This window comes from Salvelinus fontinalis, chromosome 42 (assembly GCF_029448725.1).
Source record: "Salvelinus fontinalis isolate EN_2023a chromosome 42, ASM2944872v1, whole genome shotgun sequence".
NCBI lineage: Eukaryota > Metazoa > Chordata > Actinopteri > Salmoniformes > Salmonidae > Salvelinus > Salvelinus fontinalis.
The window spans coordinates 17,000,189-17,014,610 of record NC_074706.1 but is presented as its reverse complement, the minus strand read 5'-3'; the positions used below and the strand labels follow the sequence as shown (position 1 = coordinate 17,014,610).

The window sequence follows — 14,422 nt, the reverse complement described above, 5'->3', positions numbered from 1 at the left end:
AGTCACTGAGCTCTTCATTAAGGCCATTCTACTGCCAATGTTTGTCTATGGAGATTGCATAGCAACGGGTGTGACTGACATTAAGTCGAATCCACAAATTTGAAGGGCTTTTGTATATGTAATGTATCTTACCGTATGACATTGTCTTGTGATGTAATATTCCAATCAGTAGGCTAACTCCCTTGGAGCACGAAGCAGTGTCCCAAATGGCACCCCATTTCATCGACAGTGCACTACTTTTGACCAGAGCCCTATGGGCCCTGCTCAAAAGTAGTGCACTACGTAGTGAATAGCTGATCCTCTGGCACCCAGACAGTACCCCGGCGAGGAATGTGTGAGAAAATGCTTTCCGCTTCCCTCTCAGCATTCCCTGAAAACAGCACGGCTGTGTGTGTTGTTCTACATGCAGCCCCACCACCGCATTCCCAGAGCCCTCATAAAAGACAACTAGCACACAGCATGGTGCCCCCCCAAGGGGAGGTCCTGGCAACTAGCGATTATCAGGCCGTTGCCTACACAGGATAACATGGGCTAATACGGGGATTGGGCATTGGGCTGGGAGCTGGAGCAGCAGACTCAGAATAAATAGGACAGTACCCACAGCACAGACAAGAAAGGGGTTTGTTTACTGTGATTTCATGCCCAAGCCGGGAAAAATACTACGGTGGACTTGAAAGGGTGTGGGAAGGAGATTTTTTTAAACTTATAATCTGTAGCTAGTAGCTAGAATCCGGCGTTTTCTCACATGGACGCGCACACCGTGTTTGACCTTTGACCCACCTCCAGGATGCTGTAGTCGGTGCCCTTGGCGTACATGACGGTGGCGTGGCTGGAGAAGGTCCTCAGCCTGAGGGACAGCTTCATCTCCTCCTTGTTCTCATTCTCCATCAGACGGTACTTGACATAGCCCGTCCCGCTGAACGTCAGGGACTGGCCGTCTGTGGGGGGTAAAGATAAGTATGGGGGGAGAGACCGATAACTAGACAGCAAAACAAACAATAGGTTCATATATACTCATTTGACAGCTTCATATAATTGAGCGAGAGGGAAAGAGATAGGGAGAGGGGTAGTAGAGAGAGAGAGGGATATGGAGAGAGGGGGAGAGAGAGAGAGAGAGAGAGAGAGTCAGATAGGATGAGAGGTGTGTCTGCTCTTACCGGAGCACTTGCCCTCCTTGGCACCGTCTGGACACACACAGCTATACTTGGCCTCCTTCTGGCCTGCCACACACTCCATGCCCTCTGGGCAGGGGTTGGCATCACACAGCTTGTTCGCCGTGGGGCATTTGCCACCTGGAACAACAACGTACACGGGTTAAGAGCATGATGAAGCCAGAATGGGGTCAGGGGGGTGTGTGTGTGGGGGCTGTCGTGGTTTAGGCGTATGTGTGTGTGATGGGGTGGGAGGGGTAAAGGTGTGTGTGTGTGTCTATTTATGCACATCTATGTGTGTGTGTGTGTGTGTGTTTAGGCCCATGTACGTCTCGGTGTGTGTCTGTCAGTACCTTCACATTGACAGGTCGCCGTGCGCTGGTGTCGTGGCGTGACGAAGCTGAGGCGGGCCGTGCTATAGGTGGACATGGTGGTCTTGTCCAGGCTGATGACCTCGTCGCAGAAGCGCAGCGGGCAGTCCAGGCCGGCGCACAGCTTCTTGACCACGCGCACGAGGCGCACGCCCGTCATTTCCTCGATGACCGCCGCAGACGAGTTGAGCTTGCGGAAGACCACCTGGAGGAGCAATAGTGAAGACGTCGAAAAGACTGAAAGATCAACTTGGAAGTCCTTCAACGGACATATTCATTGAAATGTTCATTGAAATGCAGTGAATTGGGGGGGGGGGGGGGGGGGTTGCCGGGACACTAATTCTGGACCAGCAACCTTCAACACTTTAGCCATTACACCAAGAGATCTACTAAAGTTGATACACGTTCTTTTGATGTGTACCGCCTTACGATTGCATTTGACTATTCTTCGTGGTGAATTCTAGAGTTTTGATTCTATTTCACAACTGTAAATACAGTCTGTCAATTTCCATGGTTGCCCGTCTTCTATTCTTACTTTTATGTTAGTGGGAGACAGACCAACATTTTAAAAGCTATTCATACATAGTGTGCCATAGTATATGTTATGCTAAAGCTAATATCCCTATCATCATTATGACAAGCATTATATTGCGTTAAATTATTACATATGCTATTGGTATTATTATCGGTATCATTGGCTAGTAAACAACGTAAGTGCTGATCTAGAATCAGTTTTGCCTTTCATATCACAATTAATAGGATGATAGACGGGGGGAGGACCTGATCCTAGATCAGCACTCCTACTCTGAGACGTTTGTGTGAATACGAGCCGTGGTCATGGTTCTTACCTCCTGTGGCTGGTAGGGACTCCCGGACTTCTCCAGAGCCAGTAGAACGTCCAGGTCTCCTGTCCCCTGCTCGGAGGGCTGCAGACTAACCAGCTGCACCTCGCTGCGTCTCACCCCCGCTATGTTCCTCAACGCCCGCTGGAACGTGCGCCAGTAGTCCCCGACGAACTCCTCGGGCGCGATGCCGGCGAAACGCACGGCGATGGAGTTGTCCAGCGCCTGGCGAGTCGCTTGGCGCACGTGCACGTTCACGTCGGCCGTCGCCGAAAAGCGCCCGTCCGTGACGGTGATGTTGAGCGGATAGTGGCCCACGTCGAGCGGGCGCCGGGCGATGACTTTGCCGTCCGCGGCGGAGACGGTGAACAGAGCGTCTTCGGCGTTATCCGGGGATGATGGAGGTGCGAGACTGTAAGTTAGCGTGTCGTAAATGTCCTGGTCGGTGGCGTGGATTTTGCCGAGCACGCCGCCGGGATATTCCTCGCCGGCGACAGAGATGTATATGTCCAACGGGAAGACGGCGGGCGGGTAGACACTCTCGTCGATGACCCGGATGCTGATGTAGGCCGTGGAGAGGAGCTGGGGCTTGCCGCTGTCAGCCACCTAGAGGGAGAAAAGGGAGAGGAGAGAGGGATAAGTCACACGTTGTGTCTGTTGAGAGAGAAATTGTGCGGTGACCCAACTAAAGCTTTCATATTGATAATGAAAAACTCATACTCGGACTTAGGCCTAGTTAAAAATGTCTCCAAAACTTCAACACAATTCACTTATTTTACTGCTTTCATTCATCAAGTTAACAAAAGTACTATTTCTAACAATGTATGAGGCCAAATAACTGCCACTATTTCGGCAATAATGTTAAAGCAGACCCAACTATCACTCTGCAATCACCCCTACACGGGTAATAACGGGTAATAACATAACTATGCTAGACCTATGATTGACTATCACTTCTTCAGTTGCATGTTAGTTTGCTTGTTTATTATACTCTAGTACAGCCAATCACTGGCTTATCAACCAAGAGTGCTTAAACGGCTAACCAAATAACATACAGGGTACAGCAAAAACCCAAAACACATGTTGAATGTACTCCATCTTTGCCATTGATTTTGCTGTATGGCTGTATGCAGCTCCACTTTCCCACAGTAGAGGGAGCTTATGCTCTTCCATTCTCCTAATGCTGAACCGTCCCCGTTCATCAATACTCAAGTCAAAATGTACTACCTGCAGAAAGACTAAGGGCATACGTGCTCAGACAAATAAACATCCACCTGCATTTGGAAGGCATTCACACAGCCAGAGATGCTACAGCAACCGCTGGAGAGTTCAGGAGGATTACCAAACGTTACAGAGAGAAATACACCGTGTGGAACAGATAGAATTGTCGGTCAGACAAAAAAAAACGGCTCGGCTCAATATATTTCTATCTGCAACATTCAGAACGTTAGTCTGAGTCGAGAAATCACACTTCTTTCTCATCCGCCTACTCCTTTTCTCCTCGGAGAGCGAGGACAGTAGTTCACCGACTGGCAACACGCGAGCTGGCTGCGGCGCTCTCCACTATGCCTCTCATGTGAGACATTCTGCCTTGCACTCTGATTCACTCGGTGTGAGAGAGGGCAGCAGGATTTTTTTTTTTATACATGGTGATTATTTAGATTTGACGCTATAGATCTTGTTATCATTTTGATGTTATGTTTCTAAGAGAGGTTTATCACAGTGGGCAGCTGCAGAGCAGGCTATTTTCCACAGAAAGAGAGAGAAGGGAGAGAAAGAGAGGTAAGCATAGGTATTTATGATGGGGGAGTAGAGGGGGTGGAGACAGAGAGAGAGAAATACAGAGAGTGATACAGAGAGAGAGAGAGTTACAAAGAGAAAGAGAGAGACAGAGACACACAGAAAGAGAAAGAGAGATACAGAGAGAGATACACAGAGAGAGATACAGAGAGAGAGATACAGAGATCAAGAGACAAAGAGAGAGAGATACAGAGAGAAAGAGAGAGATACAGAGAGAAAGAGAGAGATACAGAAAGAAAGAGAGAGATACAGAGAGAGAGATACAGAAAGAGAGAGATACAGAGAGAGAGATACAGAAAGAGAGGGATAGAGAGAGATACAGAAAGAGAAAGCGAGCGATACAGAGAGAAAACTAGCGATACAGAAAGAAAGGGAGAGAGATACAGAAAGAGAGAGAGATACAGAAAGAGAGATACATAGAGAGAGATAGAGAGAAAGAGAGAGAGAAAGAGAGAGATACAGAAAAAGAGATACAGAAAGAAAGAGAGAGAGATACAGAAAGAGAGAGATAAAGAGAGAGATATAGAGAGAGATACACAGAAAGAGAGAGATACAGAAAAAGAGAGAGAGAGATACAGAAAGATTTACAGAAAGAGAGAGATAGAGAGAAAGAGAGAGATACAGGAAGAGAGAGAGAGAAAGAGAGAGAGAGATACAGAGAGAAAGAGAGATACCGAAAGAGAGAGAGATACAGAAAAAGAGAGATACAGAAAAAGAGATACAGAAAGAGAGAGAGATACAGAAAGAGAGAGAGGGAAAGAGAGAGATACAGAGAGAAAGAGAGAGAGATACAGAAAGAGTAAGATAAAGAGAGAGATACTGAAAGAGATATATACAGAGAGAGATACAGAAAGAGAGAGATAGAGAGAGAGAGAGAGATACAGATAAAGAGAGAGATACAGAGAGAGAGAGATAAAGAGAGAGATACAGAGAGAGATATACAGAGATATAGAGAGAAAGATAGAGAGAAAGAGAGAGAAAGAGAGAGATACAGAGAGAAACAGAGAGATACAGAGAGAAACAGAGAGAGATACAGAAAGAGAGAGAGAGAGATACAGAAAGAGAGAGAGGTACAGAAAGAGAGAGAAAGAGAGAGGGAAAGAGAGAGATACAGAGAGAAAGAGAGAGATATACAGCAAGAGAGAGATATACAGCAAGAGAGAGATATACAGCAAGAGAGAGAAAGAGAGATACAGAAAGAGAGATACAGAAAGAAAGAAAGAAAGAAAGAAAGAGAGATACAGAGAGAGATACAGAGAGAGATACAGATACAGAGAGAGATACAGAGAGAGAGATACAGAAAGATATACAGAGATATAGAGAGAAAGATATAGAGAGAAAGAGAGAGAAAGAGAGAGATACAGAGAGAAACAGAGAGATACAGAGAGAAACAGAGAGAGATACAGAAAGAGAGAGAGAGAGATACAGAAAGAGAGAGAGGTACAGAAAGAGAGAGAAAGAGAGAGGGAAAGAGAGAGATACAGAGAGAAAGAGAGAGATATACAGAAAGAGAGAGATATACAGCAAGAGAGAGATATACAGCAAGAGAGAGATATACAGCAAGAGAGAGAAAGAGAGATACAGAAAGAGAGATACAGAAAGAAAGAAAGAAAGAAAGAGAGATACAGAGAGAGATACAGAGAGAGATACAGATAGAGAGAGATACAGAGAGAAAGAGAGAGATACAGAAAGAAAGAGAGAGAGAGAGAAAGAAAAAGAAAGTGAAGGAAACACAGTAATAGAAGGAGAGAGAGTGACCAACCAACACTCCATACGCTCCTATGGTACCTGGACATTCAGTAGGTAGTTCTCCTTGGTCTTCCTCTTCAGCTCTTCCACCACCAGCAGCGCCCCCTGTTGGTTCACCTCGAACACACCCCCCTCATTGCCATCGATGATGGCGAAGGCGAACGGCGGCCCATTGTGCGTTGCGTCCCGGTCGGTCACGATGAGCTGGACAACGCTGGTCCCCATTGGACGATTCTCCTGCGGGGAAAGGAAGTGGTTTTAGACTTAGTATTCAGGGATACTGCGGGCAGTAACGACTGCTGTGTGAGAGAGCAGGACGGAGGATTTGATGTGGGAATCAATCTTGTGTATCAATCTTTCTCTTCCTCAAAGGCTAAGTCATTTTTTTCAGTGTGCGTATATATGTATGTGTTTGTGCACAGATACCAAATCCCTATATCAGATTTCAGAGTTTCTCCGAAATGACGTTTCTGCTTTTCACCGTCGGCTCCTCAAAAGTAAAGACAGAGATACCTGACGGTGCATCCACTATCCTTACTTGCCCAATCTCTCCCTACCTTCCTGATACAAAATAAATGCACCTTTCCACCTTTTTTACTATCATCTTTCGAATCCTTACACCTTCAGTCGTCTCACCACTTCCACCCCTCATCCCTCCCTTCGTCTCTATCCTCTCCTCCTCCTCCCCGTTGGCCTCTCTCTACCAGCACCTTTCCCTCTTGACCACCTTCACCTTCACCGCCCCTCCTCCCTCCCACTCTCTCCTCCCTTCCTCCTCACCTGGATGATGAGGCTGTAGTTGGCAGGGGAGAAGAGGGGCGGGTTGTCGTTGACGTCAGACACGTCGACGTTGACCGTGGCGCTGCTGGAGCGGGCCGGAACGCCGTTGTCCGACGCCACCACCGTCAGGGTGTACCCCGATGTCTGACGGGGGAAGGGAGAGAAGAGGGGTGGCGAGAGAGAAACGGAGGGGGAAAGAGAGGAGGGAGAATTAATACCTCTATCACGCTCTGTACTGCTTTTGTAAGCGATTATGCAAAGCTGACTGGTAAACTGGCTCTGCTTTTCAGTTTGATTGCAGTCTACAGTGCAATTAAGGTGCCACTGAAGACAGAATTAGATGTCCACACACACACACACACACATGCATATATTTACACACACACACATAAATGAATATATGAAGTAGCATAAATACATTGACACACACACACACACACACACACACACACACACACACACACACACACACACACACACACACACACACACACACACACTTCAAATACATTTCACAGATATGCATTTGAATATATTTACATCAATGCCCATCCATTACAGAGATGAATGTTTCACCATACCGTCTCTCTGTCTAGCTGGCGTGCCACTTTGACCTCTCCCCTGATTGGGTCAATGGTGAAGGGACTGCCCTGGTTCCCCTCCACGATGGAGTAACGCACGTGGTTATAGGCTGGCCCGTCTGCATCCTCCGCCATCACCTACGACCCGGGAGAACAGGAGAGAGGAAGAGTTACGACCAGCCGCCGAGGACGACACACACACACACAGATGTAGACTTACACACGCACCTGCTCTGACACGAGACCGTGGGACACAGATGTTCACACACACACACACACACACACACCTGGCCGGTATAGAAACGGATCCTTGGGGAAATCAGGGGACGGACAGGATTCACACGTGTGTGACACGGGCAAGCATAAAAATCCTGTTTAACGACGAATCATTTATATTCGGGTTGATTAGACACAGGTGACAAATGGACACAATGGAAGAAAGAGGGAGAGGAGGGGTGAGGGGCCAAGGGAAGAGGTGTTTGAAAATGTGTAGAAAAAGGGGGAAGGGGAGAGAGAGAGAAGGAGAGGGGGACAGTGAGAAAGGGACGGCTCAGTGAGTCACCTGTCTTTAATTCATTAGTGTGTGTGTGTGTCTGTTACAGTAGGCTGAGCATGAAGAGCGGAGGGAGGTCCTCGTTTAACTCTGCACCACCAGAAGGTGATCTAACACAGCAACTGATACGTGACGGACAGACAGAAAGAGAGAGATACAGAGAGAGAGAGAGAGAGATACAGAGATACATAGAGAGAGAGAGATACAGAGAGAGAGAGATACAGAAAGAGAGAGATACAGAGAGATACAGAGAGAGAGAGATACAGAGAGAGAGAGAGAGAGAGAGAGAGAGAGAGAGAGAGAGAGACAGAGTACTGACTGAAATACTTGTTAAGAGAGGGGTGAAATAATGGGATGAGGTGTGCGGTGATTGAAAAGGTATTTTATGAGCGGGAGGGAAACGGAAGAAAAATGACAAACGGGACATAAGCGCACTGCCTATACAATGGTAGGGGAATCCCCGCAATACAAACAAACTCTAATATATTCTTTTAGCGATTTGATATGCTTTTTTTTCAAGTCGCGAAGGGAAACACCAGACCAAATGATCAGAACGGTCACTCATCGGTCAACTCACCGTCACCACTGTCTTGCCGGGCTCGGCGTCCTCGGCCACCACGGCGGCGTAGGTGGTCTGGCTGAAGGCGGGGCTGTTGTCGTTGACGTCCGTCAGGTTGATGTTGACCGTGGCCATGTCGCTGAGCGGCGGCGTGCCCCCGTCCGTGGCCTCCACCGTCAGGTAGTACTCGTGGGACGCCTCGAAGTCCAGCGGCTCGATGACGAAGACGTCACCTGGAGGGGAGAGGGAGGATAGGACGGTTGGATTAGAAGAAGGTTCCACCACTGTCCCAATGTACACAACAGAAATGTCATCTGCTACGTCCCCTTTGAAACGCAGGTTGACGTTTACTGAGTGATCTCCCCTTAGATAGGCCAGCTGCAAAGTCGAAATTGGCTATTTTGTAAAGATTCATGAAAACAAAACATTTGTTTTTTGGTCTTAATTTAAGGTCAGGCATTAGGGTTAGCAGTGTGGTTAAGGTTAGGGTTCAAAACAGCTAGTGACCACTCTGCAGGGCTGCCTCCAGAACAAGACTTATCATGGAAAAAAGCTAAACCAGCCGTACATACACACAAAGATAGTAGTCATAATATGGTGCCCCTGGCGACAGTGGAGACATATAAAGGAAGAGGAGAGGTGGAGACAAGAGGGGCAGAGTGAGAGAGAGAGAGAGATACAGAGAGAGAGATACAGATACAGAGAGAGATACAGATGCAGAGAGAGAGATACAGATACAGAGAGAGAGATACAGATAGAGAGATACAGATACAGAGAGAGAGAGAGAGATACAGATACAGAGAGAGAGATACAGATAGAGAGATACAGATACAGAGAGAGAGAGATACAGATACAGAGAGAGAGAGATACAGATACAGAGAGAGAGATATACAGATACAGAGAGAGAGATACAGATACAGAGAGAGAGATACAGAGAGAGAGAGAGATACAGATACACAGAGAGAGAGAGATACAGATACAGAGAGAGAGATACAGAGACAGATAGAGAGATACAGATACAGAGAGAGAGATACAGATACAGAGAGAGAGATACAGATACAGAGAGAGAGATACAGAGAGAGAGAGAGAGATACAGATACAGAGAGAGAGAGATACAGATACAGAGAGAGAGAGATACAGATACAGAGAGAGAGATATACAGATACAGAGAGAGAGATACAGATACAGAGAGAGAGATACAGAGAGAGAGAGAGATACAGATACACAGAGAGAGAGAGATACAGATACAGAGAGAGAGATACAGAGACAGATAGAGAGATACAGATACAGAGAGAGAGATACAGATACAGAGAGAGAGATACAGATACAGAGAGAGAGATACAGATACAAAGAGAGAGATACAGATACAGAGAGAGAGATACAGATACAGAGAGAGAGAGATACAGATACAGAGAGAGAGATACAGAGAGAGAGAGAGATACAGATACAGAGAGAGAGATACAGATACAGAGAGAGAGATACAGATACAGAGAGAGAGAGAGATACAGATACAGAGAGAGAGGGATACAGAGAGAGAGATACAGATACAGATAGAGAGATACAGATACAGAGAGAGAGAGAGAGAGATACAGATACAGAGAGAGAGGGATACAGAGAGAGAGATACAGATACAGATAGAGAGATACAGAGAGAGAGAGAGAGAGATACAGATACAGAGAGAGAGAGATACAGATACAGAGAGAGAGATACAGATACAGAGAGAGAGAGAGATACAGATACAGAGAGAGAGGGATACAGAGAGAGAGATACAGATACAGATAGAGAGATACAGATACAGAGAGAGAGAGATACAGATACAGAGAGAGAGGGATACAGAGAGAGAGATACAGATACAGATAGAGAGATACAGATACAGAGAGAGAGAGAGAGATACAGATACAGAGAGAGAGAGATACAGATACAGAGAGAGAGATACAGATACAGAGAGAGAGAGAGACCTACCAGTCCGAGCGTCGACACTGAACATGCCGTGCTCGTTCCCGCTCACGATGGCGTAGGCAATCTCCCCGTTGGCCTCGATGTCCCGACTAGCAGCGTGCACCCGCAGCAACTGCGTGCCCACCGCCACGTCCTCCGAAACGCCCGCCACATACTCGCGGTGCTCGAACACGGGCGGGTTGTCGTTGATGTCCAGCACGGAGACCGTGACGCGGGAGAGGGACGAGAGGCGGCGCGGGGAGCCTCGGTCGGAGGCGCGCGCTTTGAGCTCGTACACGGCCCGCGCCTCGCGGTCCAGGGGCTTTTGTAGTGTGACGACGCCGGTACGCTCGTCCACGGAGAAGTGGCCGTCGGCCGAGTCGGCGAGGGAGTAGAGGATGTCGCCGTTCAAGCCTGGGAGGAGACAGAGAGAGAGAGATCGTGTTAGAAACACATAAGACTAAAATAAAACTAATGTGTAGAATCTGATATTCTGATATAAGACCATTCGACTAACATTATTCTGAGTGACAGTTCATTATCGTTTTTGCCTTTGTTGGAAAGCAAAACCATGAACAATCCAAACGGAAAAACGATATAAAGCTGCGTGTGCTTCCTCAGCAATACAGTCACACACTCCTGGGTAACAACACTTTGTCGTATCAGCCTGTCAACACAATATACCCTTTTCACCGACCTAAAACATTCCAAATGCAAGTCACATCGCCATCGTAACAACACCTCGCCGCTTCCCGACAGGGCGGTCCAAAAACGAGACGGAGACGGATGTGGACAATAACCATAATGCCTTTTTGCAGGTGGCCCACATCTCTCTCTCTCTCACACACACACATCCCCCTCCTCTGCGCATCTCGTTACGACTAAAGAGACTCTGGCCGTGTCCCAACTGGCACTCTATTCGATAGTGCACTACTCTTGACCAAACGGGCCCTGGTCAAAAGTAGTGCACTACAATGGGAACAGGGTGCCATTTGGGATGCAGATTCTGTCTGCGGGAGCCCGGTTTATTGCCACCTATTGGTTCCAGTCACCGTCGCTTTTATCAGACCAAATTACTCGGCCGACGGAAATTGCTCGATGACGTCTAAGTGGATCGCGCCAAATCGTTAGGCAATCTCGACTCCCGCCACCAGACGATAATACTTCATATCCCGTCTCCTGGAGGTTTCCTCCAAGACTGTGGTTCTGATTCAACCAGACCCGTTTCTGTCATGTTTATGCAGTACCTTATAAAACGATGTTCCTACTTTTATCTTGTCTACATGCTAACTGACTATCTCCAAATTCTGCACCGTGGGTTTGATTAAACTGTGCCCTCGGAAGACAGCCTTGGTTGAAGCTTTATCGACAGAGGTAACAAAGACGTTCCTCCTCAGCCCAAAGTGGCAAGGAAGCTCGTTTGCGTCTAGTATGAGCCACATGAATGCTGTTTACCCAATAGAACGAGGGACAGCACAGACAAGGAATAGAAAGAAAAGAAACCACTTAAAGAAGATAACAACTGGGGAGAGATAAGAAGAGAGGGGTATAGAGAGTAAAGAGATGGGAAGAGATAGGGGGATAGGAGTAAAGAGATGGGAAAAGATAGGGGATAGAGAGTAAAGAGATGGGAAGAGATAGGGGGATAGAGAGGAAAGATGGGAAGAGATAGGGGGATAGAGAGGAAAGATGGGAAGAGATAGGGGGATAGAGAGTAAAGAGATGGGAAGAGATAGGGGGATAGAGAGTAAAGAGATGGGAAGAGATAGGGGATAGAGAGTAAAGAGATGGGAAGAGATAGGGGATAGAGAGTAAAGAGATGGGAAGAGATAGGGGGATAGAGAGTAAAGAGATGGGAAGAGATAGGGGATAGAGAGTAAAGAGATGGGAAGAGATAGGGGGATAGAGAGTAAAGAGATGGGAAGAGATAGGGGATAGAGAGTAAAGAGATGGGAAGAGAAAGGGGATAGAGAGTAAAGAGATGGGAAGAGATAGGGGGATAGAGAGTAAAGAGATGGGAAGAGATAGGGGATAGAGAGTAAAGAGATGGGAAGAGATAGGGGATAGAGAGTAAAGAGATGGGAAGAGATAGGGGGATAGAGAGTAAAGAGATGGGAAGAGATAGGGGGATAGAGAGTAAAGAGATGGGAAGAGATAGGGGGATAGAGAGTAAAGAGATGGGAAGAGATAGGGGGATAGAGAGTAAAGAGATGGGAAGAGAAAGGGGATAGAGAGTAAAAAGATGGGAAGAGATAGGGGATAGAGGGTAAAGAGATGGGAAGAGATAGGGGGATAGAGAGTAAAGAGATGGGAAGAGATAGGGGATAGAGAGTAAAGAGATGGGAAGAGAAAGGGGATAGAGAGTAAAAAGATGGGAAGAGATAGGGGGATAGAGAGTAAAGAGATGGGAAGAGATAGGGGATAGAGAGTAAAGAGATGGGAAGAGATAGGGGGATAAAGAGTAAAGAGATGGGAAGAGATAGGGGGATAGAGAGTAAAGAGATGGGAAGAGATAGGGGGATAGAGAGTAAAGAGATGGGAAGAGATAGGGGATAGAGAGTAAAGAGATGGGAAGAGAAAGGGGATAGAGAGTAAAAAGATGGGAAGAGATAGGGGATAGAGGGTAAAGAGATGGGAAGAAATAGGGGATAGACAGTAAAGAGATGCGAAGAGATAGGGGGATAGAGAGTAAAGAGATGGGAAGAGATAGGGGGATAGAGAGTAAAGAGATGGGAAGAGATAGGGGATAGAGAGTAAAGAGATGGGAAGAGATAGGGGATAGAGAGTAAAGAGATGGGAAGAGATAGGGGGATAGAGATGATAGAGATAAGGGGATAGAGAGGATTGAGATATGGGGATAGAGAGTAAAGAGATGGGAAGAGATAGGGGATAGAGAGTAAAGAGATGGGAAGAGATAGGGGGATAGAGATGATAGAGATAAGGGGATAGAGAGGATTGAGATATGGGGATAGAGATGGGAAGAGATAGGGGGATAGAGAGTAAAGAGATGGGAAGAGATATGGGATAGAGACTAAAGAGTTTGGAAGAGATAGGGTGTATAGAGATGATAGAGATATGGGGGATAGAGAGGATTGAGATATGGGGATAGAGAGTAAAGAGATGGGAAGAGATAGGGGGATAGAGAGGAAAGATGGAAAGAGATAGGGGGATAGAGATAGAGATGGGGTGATAGAGAGGAAAGAGATAGGGGGATAGAGATAAAAGAGATGGGGGGTAGAGAGGAAAGATGGGAAGATATAGGGGGATAGAGATAGGGGGATATAGATAGGGGGATAGAGAGTAAAGAGATGGGAAGAGATAGGGGATAGAGATGATAGAGATGGGAAGAGATAAGGGATAGAGATGATAGAGATTGGAATATATGAGGGGATAGAGACGGGAAGAGATAGGGGATAGAGATGGGGGGTAGAGAGGATAGAGATAGGAATATATGAGGGGATAGAGAGGATAGAGATGGGAAGAGATAGGGGATAGAGAGGATAGAGATAGGAATAGATGAGGGGATAGAGATGGGAAGAGATAGGGGATAGAGATGGGGGGGTAGAGAGGATAGAGATAGGAAGATATGTGGGGATAGAGAGGATAGAGATGGGAAGAGATAGGGGGTAGAGAGGATAGAGATAGGAAGAGATGAGGGGATAGAGATGGGAAGAGATAGGGGATAGAGATGGGGGGTAGAGAGGATAGAGATGGGAAGAGATAGGGGATAGAGAGGATAGAGATGGGGGGTAGAGAGGATAGAGATAGGAAGAGATGAGGGGATAGAGAGGATAGAGATGGGAAGAGATAGGGGGACAGAGGAAAGAGACATGGTGATAGAGATGGTAGAGATAGGGGGGTAGAGAGGAAAGAGAGGATAGAGATAGGAAGAGATAGGGGGATAGATATGGGAAGAGATAGGGGGATAGAGAGGAAAGAGATGGGGGATAGAGAAGAAAGAGATGGGTAGAGATATGGGGATATAGAGGAAAGAAATGGGAAGAGATAGGGGGATAGAGAGGAAAGAGATGGGAAGAGATAGGGGGATAGAGAGTAAAGAGATGGGAAGAGATAGGGGATAGAGAGTAAAGAGATGGG

At 46.9% G+C, this 14,422-nt stretch overlaps 1 protein-coding gene across 10 annotated transcripts in view; it reads right to left on the bottom strand.

Moving 5' to 3' along the window:
• LOC129840915 (protocadherin Fat 1-like) overlaps nucleotides 1-14,422 on the bottom strand; it is a 105,804-nt gene that overhangs the window by 9,700 nt on the left and 81,682 nt on the right. For all 10 annotated transcript variants that reach the window (XR_008757258.1, XM_055908938.1, XM_055908944.1 and 7 more), the window contains 9 exons: nucleotides 10,349-10,738; nucleotides 8,405-8,619; nucleotides 7,275-7,412; nucleotides 6,694-6,837; nucleotides 5,953-6,150; nucleotides 2,371-2,970; nucleotides 1,505-1,727; nucleotides 1,158-1,292; nucleotides 781-938 (listed from right to left, as the gene is read on the bottom strand). Coding sequence is in view for 9 of the 10 variants with exons in the window: in XM_055908938.1 (XP_055764913.1) it covers nucleotides 781-938; nucleotides 1,158-1,292; nucleotides 1,505-1,727; nucleotides 2,371-2,970; nucleotides 5,953-6,150; nucleotides 6,694-6,837; nucleotides 7,275-7,412; nucleotides 8,405-8,619; nucleotides 10,349-10,738 (2,201 nt within the window). In the remaining variant the exon portion in view is untranslated. The remainder of the gene's footprint in view (nucleotides 1-780; nucleotides 939-1,157; nucleotides 1,293-1,504; nucleotides 1,728-2,370; nucleotides 2,971-5,952; nucleotides 6,151-6,693; nucleotides 6,838-7,274; nucleotides 7,413-8,404; nucleotides 8,620-10,348; nucleotides 10,739-14,422) is intronic.